The sequence below is a fragment of the Andrena cerasifolii genome, chromosome 10 (genome assembly GCF_050908995.1).
Source record: "Andrena cerasifolii isolate SP2316 chromosome 10, iyAndCera1_principal, whole genome shotgun sequence".
Classification (NCBI taxonomy): Eukaryota; Metazoa; Arthropoda; class Insecta; order Hymenoptera; family Andrenidae; genus Andrena; species Andrena cerasifolii.
In genome coordinates, this window is record NC_135127.1 from 380,248 (window position 1) to 394,663 (window position 14,416).

The 14,416-nt window shown below is 40.3% G+C and overlaps 1 protein-coding gene across 1 annotated transcript; it reads right to left on the reverse strand.

The window, feature by feature from the left end:
- Window positions 1-8,209: 8,209 nt before the first annotated feature.
- LOC143373946 (uncharacterized) lies at window positions 8,210-9,583 on the reverse strand. The gene is made up of 2 exons (XM_076821701.1): window positions 8,882-9,583; window positions 8,210-8,361 (listed from the first exon to the last, which is right to left on the reverse strand). The coding sequence occupies exons 1-2, from the start codon at window positions 9,537-9,539 to the stop codon at window positions 8,225-8,227; spliced, it is 795 nt and encodes a 264-aa protein (XP_076677816.1). The 5' UTR covers window positions 9,540-9,583; the 3' UTR covers window positions 8,210-8,224.
- Window positions 9,584-14,416: the final 4,833 nt, after the last annotated feature.

Below are 14,416 nucleotides of genomic sequence, written 5' to 3' on the forward strand. Positions count from 1 at the left end.
GTTTCCCTGTTTTATGGCCGTATTGTACCACGAGTCGGCATCAACCTTCCGAAGATCCGAACGGAGGATGATTTGGCGTAATGGTACCGACTGCGGGGCAATAAGTTCCTCGATGGTTATTGCTAGGGAGGAACACGCCGCTCGACGAAAGCGCGAAATTACTTTATGAATTTGTCAGATGTGGGATTTTTCGGAAAGTCGAATGAATAGACAAAGTGTTTAAAACGAACCTCGAATTTCCATATCTGGCAGCAATAAACACGATTGCTTCGTCGAATGGAACAAATCGTACCTAACTTTCTCAAGAATTTTATTACTCTAAGCTGTACCATAAACGGCCTGGAAATTAAAATAGTGCCAGCCAATTTAGTCTGGAAAACTATTTAAATTTTTAGCCGTAGAATGGAAATAAATCTAGCGCACAGGCTGAGTCACACGCACTTGATGCGTGCGATCTGATAAAACATTCTGCAAAATTACCAATTCAACAGTGAGAACAATGAAACATGGTTCAATCTAAAGTAAATTAATAAAGAGGAAGGTAGAAAGTACCTCATAGCCTTACAGGTTGACAATCTATAGTTATTTAACGAAATGTCTGGCACCCGGAGGAAACCTCTGTGTGCGCCCTCTCGCGGGTTAAGTGGAAATTGATCCCATTGGACCTGCCCTCACCGCAGTAAACTAAGGTGGTCACGAATAATCAATAAAAATGCATTATAATCTTTCCTCGATCGCCCTCAACTATCCCAGAGTGTAAAATCCCAGGATTTGCTCGAAAGCGGACAAAAAATATAAACTCCATAAAATCGCGCCCCAAATAGGAAGTAGGGACTTACCACTGACATAATTTGAACTATAATTATTAACATTGTTACACATAAAATTTATTTGCAGAATTTAGTCGGCAGAATCATTTTCATATTAATAGGATGAAAAATAAAGAAATTCTGCTTCTGCATAATCGGTGATATGTACATCGCCGTTCAACTTCAGACGGCAGGTTAGACGGGTGAGCGATACAATGTCGCTCGGCTCGGGCCTCGGGGACATCAAGAAGGAAGGCCTTCGATTAAAAATTATTTGTTGCCGACGGATAAATTCCCATCGAATAAACTGATTTCAAATAAAAATAACTCTGAGTTATTTTTATTGGACGTCAAATAAAGATAAAGTCCCTTTAATTTGATAGTTTATTTAAATAATTCATAATGCCCATCTCTGGATGAAACAATACTAATTTGCCTAACAATATCCCTTCTAAACTTCGCAATTCTTATTATTTTCTCTCATTCTGTGCGATATTTATATTTACTTGTGAAAAATATAATGATATGATTGTTCAATGATTGTTTATTTTGTGTGCTTTAATAGAATGTAAAACTTTCACATTTTCTATCGTATCGTCTTGAACGTTTCAGTAACATGCTGCTGAGATTTTCCAGATGAAAATGAATTTAAACACGGTATAAATCAGATTATTTTTAGCATTATTAGATTAGAAATGTTACGCATTTATATTTATTTATCTAGTACAGTTCTAGAAATAATTCGATTTATACCGTGTTTGAACTCATTTTAATCTGGAAAATCTGAGCAATATGTTACTGAAAACGTTACGTTTTACATTTTATTAATACATATTCTACCGCAAGCACACTGTATGCCTTTCGAGCCGAGGCTCGAACCGAGATCAGAAGCCGCCGCCAAACAGCCCAAGTCCTCGGCTTGAAGAGAGATCACGCCGATTCGGATAAACACGCTGCCAAAAGTTGTTCGATGCGTTAGAATAAAAGTCGAATAAATTACGGATAAAGATGAAAACCTTATTCAACGGTTCGAATAAACATTCTTCATATAAAAAAATTATCTTTCGCCGTCGAATAAATTCACTTCAAATAAATTTATTCATCCGTGGTGTTTGGAATAAAGATAATGGTGTTATTCGAAGCTTCGAATAACGGATCAACATAAAGTATTTTTTATTCGAGTTTATCCAGATATTATCTTTGCCCATCTCCAGGGACGATCCTGGGTTATTGGCCGCCCAGGTGCAAGAACAATATTGCCGCTTTTATTAATTTAATATTCTTTAATTAAGAATTTGATATGCAGTGTTTTCTTTTACGTCTATATATATACATACTTTTAAACAATTATCACGCAAAGAAATAGTTTTTAATTTTTATTTTCATAAAATGAAACAAATGTCCTTAAAAAATAAATGGTTTTATTTAAGATGAATATTTTATTCCACATATAAGTACAAAACTGATTCGTAACAAAGAGAACTCTTAGTATTAATGTAACCGTGTTCCGGAGCGGTTACTAACCGGACGGGGAAGGTATAGGGCGGCCGAGTGGATGAGGCGGGGTGCAGTAGCTAAACGGGTTTTATTAAAACGCGTGTACAAGAGAACCCCGGCCTGGCTAACAGGAGTGTGTCGACTTAATGCTAAACTTAGCCTACCACACCGGACGCAGTTGCGGTCGCGATGCAAATGCCGGCACGACGAGTCGACGATGGGTGAAGGAAGGTGGGGTGGTCGCTCTCGTGCCCTGGCTATGATTTCACTAATGGCCCTGACCGGGAAGTCTTGAGTCCGATCTCCCAGTGGGTTAAATCCGCGGGAGATACGGAGACTGTAGGATGTCCTCCGGAGCAGGCGTATTCTGTCTCTAACAAGGAGAGTATTTTAGGTGTCCGCCTCCAATCATTTTGATTTTTGGATATGTTATAGACGACCGAAAAATAAGAAATACGTGTTTTTTTATTTTTCCCCATTTTCATATTTGGGGGGGGGGGGGGGGGTGAAAACTGCGTTCAAAGTTAGGGTTGAAAAATCATTTTTGTGGAATATCTCGAGAACTATTAGAGATAGGGGAATAGTGTAAATGGACAAATTTTGTGTCTTTGAATGCGAAATATGACTGACTCACCAGATTTTCAAAAAATCCATTTGTTTAAATAATACATAAAAATTGTTATTTTTTGTTAATACTTCTTGTAAATCTTCATTTATTTTCATGCAAATTTATTTTCTTATACTTCACAGTCGAACCGAAAATACGGATAAATCAGAATTTGTATTTCCTACAAATTAACAAATATAATTATTATTGAATGTTCGGAAAATTGACATTGTAGCGCCATCTCCCGAGCTGAAGTGCTCCAGCCGGCGAGGATTCACACCGCTGCCTGCTTGCTCATGTGGAGCGTCGATCACCGCTCCCTTCCGTCGATCGGCTATCGATGGAAGGGGGACTCGATCACAGTTCTTGGAAACCGACGACGGTTTCCGAGAACAGTTCCGTTAGAAATTCCGCCGCTTACGTGTCTTTGCTTCTCGCTTCGCTTCTCTGGGCGCTAATTGCTAGCTAAACAAGCAAATTACATAGTTGCTTAAATCTTTAATTTTGCTTGCCGTTATGGAAGGCTTACAACCAAACGCAATAATCTTCTGCGCGCTTAATTAACACATAGATATTTCATTGCTGGTTAAGTTATTAATGTACATAGTGTATAATAAAGCCTTAGATTAAGACAAGTCCTCTAACTCGTTTATCGTGCGCATTTAGAAAAATAAACAGGACAAGCTTCCAAGCTTGATCCTAAACATTGAAGTTTACTTATAATAAGGTGTCCTCCTACAGGGAAATGTAGTTCTCAAGTTATCTACAAATAAAATTCTAAACAAAACATATCTAATACGCATATAATTTCCTTTTGTATACTAGATATTACTTCTAGCGTGAACAAAATTGCCATTTCGAGTATGAGGTGTCTGTAGCGCTACGTTCTATTGCAAGCGGCGCACTGCGCCCTTAACGTGATTGGCTATCGTAATTAGTTTGAATGTATGCGAAGACCTTAAAATATAGTTAGAAACATTTTGGTAAAAGTAAAATAGTATTGTGCAAGTTCAATTCTTGTTTTTTCGTTTATAAACATATGGTAGTTCTGAAAAGGTGTAATTTACTTATTAGATTTGTACTTGCTATTGTTTAGCACACTATAGGATCACACAATTGAGAAGATTAATCATTTTCGACGACGTCAATTGTTAATGGATTGACAGTGGTTTTATTTCGCATGGAACATACATGTGTATGTGGCTAACTACATTTTACAAGATTTCACTTTTTCTGCTATTTTTACCACGCTGAGATATATCAGTTTGTTTATACATTCTTCAGATTCGAAAATGAAAGTTAAATATATCAACTTACGTACTGCTGTTTGTTTGCGATAAGTCGGTATATATTCTCTCGGTTTCTGGCTACTTCTTCAGTTGCATCCGAGTGTGTGACGAATCCACAGAAGTGACTTTGTAAGTATCATTTTCGTAATAGAAAATGATTGTTAATCCATTGAATGTGATCAACTTGTTTTTAGTATCATTTCAAAGTATGTATTTGATGGAAACTCCAATAACGAGAGAGGAAATACAGTTAAAAGACTCCATTGAAAAGCTGTTGCTCGATAGTATATTTGAATTTAATGATATCGAAATATCGGAAGTAGCTTTATTAGACTTTCTAGATCAGTTTAAAGAGTGTGAAGCGGAACCTGTGGTTGTAGACGATACAGATGAAGACTGGACTGAAGAATCATATACAGGAGTTTTTTTTGCAGCGTGATAAAGATGTCGACATTCAATATAAGCGGCGCGCAGTTGAATTTTGGAAAGGAGCAGACAAAAGACGAAAGCTTACTACGGTTCAACATAATTTTCAACTTGTTTCTTCTGAACGTCAAATACGACGATGGGTTCATCAAATTGAAGCAGGAGGAACTAAGAAAGAAAAGTTAACAAAAGTTTCCGAGTCTGTAGTAGAAACTATGAGAAAAGCTATTGGCGCTGGTTATATTTTGCATGACAGACACATTCGGCAATGGGCTCTGAACACATACAAAGAGCAGGGTAATAACCACAACGCTTTTAAACCTTCTAGAACGTGGGTAAATAATTTTAAAAAAGCCCATCGCATTGTTTCACGAAAAATAACCAAATTTGTTACAAGAAAGGCAATAGAAGACGATGAAGTTTTGAAAGTTAAAGCTGCAGATTTTGTTAAGGAAGTGAAGCCCTTGATTGCAACGTATGGATCTCAAAATATACAGGGTGTAAACGGTATACGTAGCAATATTTTAGGGGGTGGTAGGGGAGGTCCAATGGAACATAAAAGTCCTATGACATAGTGTCCGATCTGTCTCCATTTTACAGTAATAATGCCCTAAAGTTTGCACCATGCGTTTGAAACGGGTAGTAGCTCGCGCTTATTGGTGAGACTAACATATTGAAACTGGGTGTTGACTTCTCGTCTTTCATGTAATTCCCAAAGTGGTGTGTTTTTCGAAAGGAAAAACTCTTAAGAGTGATCCTCCAGCGACTCGACTCAAGGAGATGCCGCGAGGTATCCCGTGGCGAAGACAACACCCCGCGATGCCTCACCGCATGTTTATAGCTTTCGACCCTCGAAGGAGTTTCAATACCCATTAAGGGGGCCGTCTCCTTTTTGTTATGGTCCGAATCGATCGAAGCGCCCTTGTAAACAGACGGACCCTAATGAAACTACTGCGGTCGGTAAAAAGAAGTTGTACAATGGTGACATCTACCGGTACTCTACGTAGACGAATTTTTGACAGCATAGTTGCCGCATGTTCTGTTGTCTCCGTCTCTGCCGCGCTGTTGCCACAGCTCCTTCTATTGAGAAGCTTGGAGGAATACGGCACGAGAGCTGCGTCTAGGCAGCGATCGCCGGGCTCCATGTACCGCTGATGGAGGGGGGAACATCGACAGGAGCGGTGGTTATGTGTGGGGAACTGCGGTGCGTCAGTCACGCACACATAACCACCGCTGTAGGTGTTTCCTCGTGCATCAGCTGTAGCTGGAGCCCGCCAATTCCTGCGTCTAGCATCAGAGCCTCGCTGAACGTAAAGGAGGATAGCACTATTGAAAGATAGAGAAGTTGAGTAGTGAAGTTCGGAAACATGTCAATGAAACAATACTAATTTAGTATTTATTTATACATAGAACGATGCAATACTTTGTATAATCAATGTGCAAATTCAAAGCATACAATTTGAATAAGGTACATCACCGAAGTGTAACATGCCGATCGTAATGAAATTTATGAATGCTGTAATTCTTCTAAAAACATATGCCGCTTTTTTTCATCTAACTATACATCAAATTATCTTTTATATCAACAAAAATTGTCTGTTTCAATAATATTTTTGTACATGGTTTTCTTCAGAATTGTTATTCCACGGTTGAAAAAATTTATCAATATAAACCAGAGTTCAGTACTAACAATACTGATATTTGGGAATGTCCCATTAAACGATTTTATTTAGCTACGATCCTCTGTTTGTTTGTTTGTTTGATTCAAATGTGGAAACTCAATTTTAAACCACTTCCAACCATCCAATTCCCTCGAAACTTTGCAGAGGTGCGTAGTTTGGTTGACAATACAAAATTATGAAAAAACTCCGAGTGGGTGAAAAAATTACCTAGTCACCAATAAATAATAACCCATAACAATAAATCAACCATTCTTCAAGCAAACTGTTAAACTGCGTACAGCAATAAGAGTAATGTAAATCCACAAACACTAAAAACTAGAAAAAGTATATTAAAAAATTTATAATAAACGATTTTATGAAAAATGCATTAAAAAGTAAAAAATAATTATTTTCTTATACTACAATTTCGATGGTGTATTTTCACATAAAATCGTGGAGCAGGATATCTCGCAACAAATTCATTTCGACACTTGAGGCTATACTAAATTGATTCATATTCTGTTATGAAATATCCTGAACCACGTTTTTATTTAAAGTTGAAAAACACCATCGAAATTGTAGCACAACACTAGAAGTATTTTTTAGTTGTTAGTGCCTTTTTGACAAAATCGTTTAACAGAACATTTTTTTATATATTTTTTGTTTCTAATCAAGTTATAGTCATTACAATAAATCAATCCAATTTCATTGGAGAATTGAAATTCGACATTCAAGCTTTCGCCCCTTTGAAATGGACAATTACAGATAAAAAAGTATATATTTTTTTAAGAATACAGTATTGTCTCGTTAGCGGCTCGGTTTGGTGTACACCAGAGATGGGCAAAGATAATATCTAGATAAACTCGAATAAAAGATACTTTACGTTTATTCGTTATTCGCAACTTCGAATAACACGATTTATCTTTATTCGAAACATCGCGGATAAATAAATTTATTCGAAGTGAATTTATTCGGCAGCGGAAGATAATTTTTTTATTCGCGGAACTTTCATTCGAACCGTCGAATAAGGTTTTCATCTTTATCCGTAGTTTATTCGACTTTTATTCGAAGCCTTCGCGCTGAAGATGAAAATCTTATTCGACGGTTCGAATAAAAGTTACTCGATTATCTAGATAATGCCCATCTTAGGTGTACACGATGTGGACTTTTCGCTATGCCCACGACTGAAACCGAGCGAGAACGGGCGCGAGCAGACGCGACGCGTTGATGTTTTTCTCGCTCCGTCTTTCGGACGCCGTGACACTCCGTCCTTTACGTTCGCGCCTGTCGCGCACGCAAAGCGTCCCATCTCGCTCCCCACTTCGGCCAGAAAGAAGCGAGAAACGAATACTCGGAATTAGGCCTCTGTTCACACTGACTGTTCAACACCGATCCGGATCAGCGATCCGCTAACGAGACAATACTGTAATAATATTATCTTCTCTCATTTGGTGTATTTCCTCTTATTCTTTGACGGTCTTCCTACAATTTTCTTAGGTCGCTCGTACCGAAAGATGACATAGGCAGTGTGGATCTGTAACACATTATGAAGTTCATTAGGAAATACTTAATTGTAGTTTTGTAAACGTACAAAATTTTACTGTAGATGTATACGCTGTTAAACTTTACCTGAAATATGGTACTTATCATTCCATTTGTCCTGACATTACTGTCCCATAAACCATGTTTGCAGTAATTTGGTAAAGAATCCGCCTGTAACAAATGATCGCAGACATTTCTGTAAGTTTTATATAAAAGTAAAAATTTGTTTCAATAATTCGTCGAACATCATGTATACCTGCGAGGCCCGTGTGAATCAACCTGGCGCATTTGATCGAGCCGGATTCCGTCTGTCTGCTCCTGTGAACTAGAGCTGTTACTTTTTTACCCGTCGGGTACTCGGCTACCCGAAACAACTTCAAGGAATTGAATGCTTTATTGTCTATGGTATTGTTTGATATTAGCTAAAAATGATCGAACAATACCACATTCAATGGCTTGAAGTTGTTCCGGGTAGCCGGTTACCCGACGGGTCAAAAAGTAACAGCTCCACTGTGAACTTAGAAATGTGTCTGAAAAAATTAAAGGGTGAATTAAATTTATTATTTTCTTCTTCACTTCTTTGGGGAAGTGACGGCGGCGTCGATCGACTCGCGTGATCATATGATCCGCGAGTAAAAGTGCCATCGCTGGCACTTGTCACCACTGACGGGGTCAGTGGTACCGCGCTTTACAACGCGGTGCGACGCCGGGCCGTTATAATAGTTTCATTATTTCTGGAGGGAGACCTTTTTCGCTTTTTCAAGCTTTTCGGTTTTTCTTTCGCTCTCTCTGCTAGAATAAATTGTGGCTCCCGAATAGTCATGCACCTATTGTGCCGACTATCTATTAATTCGGGTAGCATGCATTCTAAATAAAATTGAACAAGTTTTGGCTCCATTTCTCTTTTCCAAAACGCATCATCTCTCTCTACTTTTATAGATTTCAACCCTTTCGGGGTCCAAAGGCAAAATATACAGTACTTTCTGTCAGTAATGTGTAACTGGCCTTGTATTTGACAAAAATAGTGATGCGTTTTACTTATTGAAATACCTGCGTTACGCGTGAACATGCGCCGGACAGCGGGAACTTGTTCAATAGCTTCTTCAGGCGTAAAGTTCTCCGCTGATTTGGGGCATTTGATTTCCAAAATACCCTCTTGACCGATGATTCCATCCGGTGAAGCTCCTAAGAAGGCGATGCAGCTGTCGATGAAAAATCCACATTCCGCAATATCTGTATATTGCTTCTTCAATTCTTCGCGAGCAATATTCTCGCATTCTTTCCCGTATTCCACCGCGGGTGCACTAATTATCTTCGGATAAAGAATTGATTTTACTGTATTTGCGCAAAGCGTGTCAGGTCGGCGACGGCACACTTGTCCAAAATTGGATGCTGTCAACAATTTGGACCTGTACTGCAACCATTTGCGGTTCTTTGCTTGTCCGATTGTTTCATCTTCAATGGCATGTCTTTTCTCTTGCCAGTCACTGAGCATTTGCATATGCTTTTCCCGCTCCAGTTCATACATTTCGGATGGCATGTCTGGCTTCTGTGCATTTTGTCCATAATCACAATCTTTCTGCGAGGGCAAATGCTTGCGTACATATCGCGCAGCCTTCGTTTCCTTCTGTTTTGCAGCTTTCTTTTCCTTTTCTTTCTTTTTCTTTTCTTCCATTTGGGGCACAACCTCGGGCGTTTTCTTCTTCATAACCGCATCCAATCGCGAGTGCACTTAGTTACTGTTGTACTCCACGACAGCAGCAGCACATCTCCCTGTATAAGATCTTCTTTCGGCGAAATTTAATCTTTTTCCGCCAGTGTACTTGGCAATTAGTCCGTTCAAACTTTCCACAGCGTTATTAGTAGTATTATAGAGTAAGCTCTCCGCATGAGCTAATAGTGGACGAAGTATTTCTTTCACGTCCTGGTACACTCCAATTTTCATCAAGTCTGGAACGATGTTTTTCTCATTCTCTTTATTCTTTCCATCGCAGAAATATTCTAGTCTTGCACACTCAGCGTGTTCACTAAACACGTGGCTTGGAACATTCTGTATGTCGCCATACAAATTCTTCGTTCTCTCGTCGATTGATACATTCTGATTGTATCTAAACTTTGCGGCTTTCACGATGTCCGTGCGCATCCGGCGAATGCTACTTTCCACAGTTTGTCTCAATGGTCCAGATGTGGTCTTTTTTACAATCGCTTTCATTTTTGTGCAAAAGTTCCGCAACAAATGATTCGTGCATTCAATCTTTTTTACACGAATCTGTCTCTTATATGGGTCCGCATCAATAATCTTCTTATACACGCTACTGTCCCCATCAGCAATCAGTGTAGAATAAACGAGCCCACGTTTTTCTACGCTAGTGTTGAATCCTTCTACTATAGCATCGCTTTCCATAGCAGTCGATGCTCGAGATGTTTTCCAGTTTTTGAAACATGTGTGCTTTCGGGGTTCTTTCTCGTTTTTCGCAGCAATCCGACAAATTCTGCAAACTTTTTTCGTGTGACAGCCAACAATCACGCCGACTCCAGACGCAGAATCGTAACATCCACTGCGGTAGGATCTCTTCATCCAGCTTCCGTCGGCCACAACGGGGATGTGAGGGGTCCCTGACCCGGGAAGAACGTCGCCTCTTTCAATCGCCAAACGTTTTTCTTCTTCAGCCGCTGCTAACATCTCTTCTTCTGCAGCGGCAATTGCGGACTTGACGAATTCATCTTGATTCTTCACGAATTCTTTCTTCGACATGCAACGTATGTTCACTCCTGCAAAAGTGTGTTCCAACTGAGCATAACTGCCTCCACATAAAATTGTTGCATTAACGGCGCCCTGATTGCTATCCACTTCTTCGGCTTCGTTCGATTGATTGTGGATTTCAGCTTTGTAATGGCATAAAGTGCACATTACGCTGAAGATGCTCTTGAAGCCACACCGTTTCACACCAGTTATTCGTAGGTGTTCAATGCCGCAGTCTTCCCTATGTTTTGCATGTTTACCTATTTTCTGCAATTGAGCAAGCACATTTTGAAAATTCATTACATCGTTGCTATTTAGGAGACGCGATTGCTCTTGCGACTCGTTCTTCGCAACTTTTTCTATAACGAAGTTTTCTTCTTCGTTACTTTCAACATCAAATTCTTGAAGCGCCTCTTCAGTTTCTCCCAAACTGGCCATATCAGTGTCTTCATCGGATGGCGAGTGCATTATCTCTTGGTACGTATGATTTTGTCCATCGGATGTTGATGGTTCCTCTACCATACGTTCCTCGGCCACTTCTTCTGAATGTCCTACGGCAGTGTAGTCTGCCGTTTTTTCGTTTTCTTGTTTCTTCCGAAGGGCTGAAGATCTTCTCTTTTGGCGATGTACTTTCCGTTTCGAAAATCAACTTGCGGACGGGCGTAATTTTCGTGGACGAAACGGAGAATTATTGTCCATATCTTCTTCCACATCCTGCATATTCACATTTAGAGTGTCACTCATTCCACACTAAACCAACAAACACAACAAAAACACAAACACAACGCAACACAACTCAAAATCCTACTGCCCGTTACAAAAAACGTAAACGCGAACCGTGAACGTGAAACGTGAATCCGAAGGAGTTGGTTACGTGCGCGTGACTGATGCATGCGCAGTTTACGCAACACAACCACCGTTCCTGTAGATGTTCCCCTCCATCAGTGGTACCTCGAGCCCCGCCGATCCCTGGTTATTGAGGAGCCCGGCGACTATCTCCTCAATTTCTTAGAATTCTTTGTTCGAAAGTGAGAGATAAAACTTTCGAATAAAACTTTCGAATAAAAAAAAAAGGTAATTATGCAGAACTGGTGTTTCCTCATCGATTTCAATTATTTTTGGATATGTTGCCGGGGACATGATTCTGAACAACTTTTTCCTATACATGTTACCACCGCTCGACCTTCGTTGCCGAGATATTTGCCAGAAACTATCGGCATTATTATTATATTATTTTATTATCCGGGACAGACAATCCCATAGTTACAGAAGAACTATATGAACAAAGGGCTTACAGTTACTAGCGCTTACTAAACTAAGTTAACACTAAGGTTTTCAACAGACTATATAACAATGGTCGGATTATACCGATAGTTTCTGGCAAATATCTCGGCAACGAAGGTCGAGCGGCGGTAACATGTATAGGAAAAAGTTGTTCAGAATCATATCCCCGGCAACATATCCAAAAATAAATGAAATCGATGAGGAAACACCAGTTCTGCATAATTACCTTTTTTTTAATTCGAAAGTTTTATTCGAATAAATGCAACGAATAAAGGATATTCTTCCGAATGGCACCAGTGGCCGATCGAGATGAGGTTTGGGTGTGGGGTGGGGAGGGGGTGTGAACCCTAAATCTAAAATTGTAGCTTCGGGTATTCTTTAATATTTCGTTTCCGAAATATTAAAAAAAAAATTGTTAATTTATTTTGGAAATTTATTTACGTTGGTGGAGGCCTCCCTACCCGTGAGCCCTCCTGCCCCTCCCCCGCCATTTTCCACTTTTGAAATTTTGTAATACCCCTCGTAATACTCGGCAAGTTTCGTCTCGATCGGCCACCGGTTGGAGCTAGACCAGTGCGCGGGGCGCGGAAAGCACGACAGCGAACCGATGTGACTTTGGAAATACTCTAGTATTACTGTACTGTATTGGGAATAAAAACTGATGCAGTTACAAGCATCGCGCGATGAGGTCTATATCGTACATTGTATCGTCGACTGTGAAACGAAGAAGATGGTTGTGTTAGTAACGTCTGTATACATAGGTAGATTTCAATGTATTATGCCGAAAATTTTTTATTAATATCTCAGAAACTAAGAAATATCCGCAGCTGAAATTTTATATTAGAGGGTCTCCCCACCTCCCGCCCAACCCCTCAAAATTTCAGTTCATTCCGTTGGTTGGGTCATACCGTAGTATATCCGCGGATTCTCTCACTCTGGAATAAAGAATTCTAAGAAATTGTGAAGATAGTCGCCGGGCTCCTAAATAACCAGGGATCGGGTGGTCGAGGTGCCACTGATGGAGGGGAACACCTACAGGAGCGGTGGTTGTGTTGCGTAAACTGCGCACGCATCAGTCACGCACACGCAACCAAGGCTCCTGTAGCCCCCTCCACAAATAAGTCTGCCCAAGGACTTGTTGCGTGGCAAGCAACAGTTGGCTCACGAACTCTAGAGCGATAGAGACGATGCAGAATTCACAAAATGTAAGTATTATATTGTATACTATTATACAGAGTGACTTTCTGCCTAGAGTATTCAAACGCGATGCCGCCAGTAAGCCGCGCCTCGCTGAGTTTCGTGGACGTCGAAGCTCGCGACGAGATTCATTACGGTGTATTAAAAAATTCTTTATTCTTCATTGCATCGATATTGCAGTGATACCAATGCATTCCTGGCATTCTCCCGATTAAAATCATGTCGTGTAATTCGGACTATTTTTAACGAAGTTAGCGTGGTACCATTTTCATCGGCACGACATCGATTGACGCCATTTTCGCAAAGATCTGTTGAGAAATGCAGAACGTGGAATTCGTCACTTCCACGTAACTCAGCGAGGCACGGTTTATTGGTGGCATTGGAGATCGAGAGCTGGCTATATAGGGGTCAACGTGACTCGATGCAGTCACAGTTCTTATTGTTGGATTAGTGTTGCCGAATGCGAAATCCCCATCTGCCGAGTCAGTCCGGAGAACTAACGCGGGGGTGGGCGGTCAAACAGGTAAAATTTTGCAGCATAATAACGTCATTCTTGCTGTTCTGAAATTTCATATACTTATTGTTTACGCATTTAATGAACGATATGCAAAATGGCAGACCACCAAGTGGGCCCTAAAGGCGGCTGCCGTTCCAATATGCGGCCGACGGCGGTCCCACTAGGGCAAAGGAGAAACAAATGTATATTTCTCCCTTGCACTAGCGCGCAAGCCACGTATCGCGCTTTTCATCGATGGGCCCGACCAGTGCGACGCCATAAACATCATAAATTGGCATCGGGGTCCTTAGGAGTTTTCCCAAAAGGACCAGAGGGGACTTTCCACGGGACGGAAAGTCAGTCGATTACAGACCGGGACTCGAGAAAAACCTTCTCGACTCTACCGACTTTTAACAACGGAATAAATAAAACTATAACGAATAATTTAGAAAGCGAGTTAATACCCTCAACTTTAGGATCTTCTTAAATCTGCCAACGTCTTATCCCCACTTGGTGGTCTGCCATTTTGCATATCGTTCATTATGCGTAAACAATAAGTATATGAAATTTCAGAAAAGCAAGAATGACGTTCATTATGCTGCAAATTTTACCTGTTTGACCGTTCACCCCCGCGTTAGTTCTCCGGACTGACTCGGCAGACGGGGCTTTCGCATTCGGCAACACTAATCCAACAATAAGAACTATGACTGCATCGAGTTACGTTGACCCCTATCTATCCAGCTCTTAGACTATTGTCTTTGAGGACTCTAGCGAGAGAATCACGCTGTACCATCTTACTATTTGCCAAAAATAATACATTCAACATTTCATTTCCAGATGAAAGATACGGTCCCGACCCCGTCGG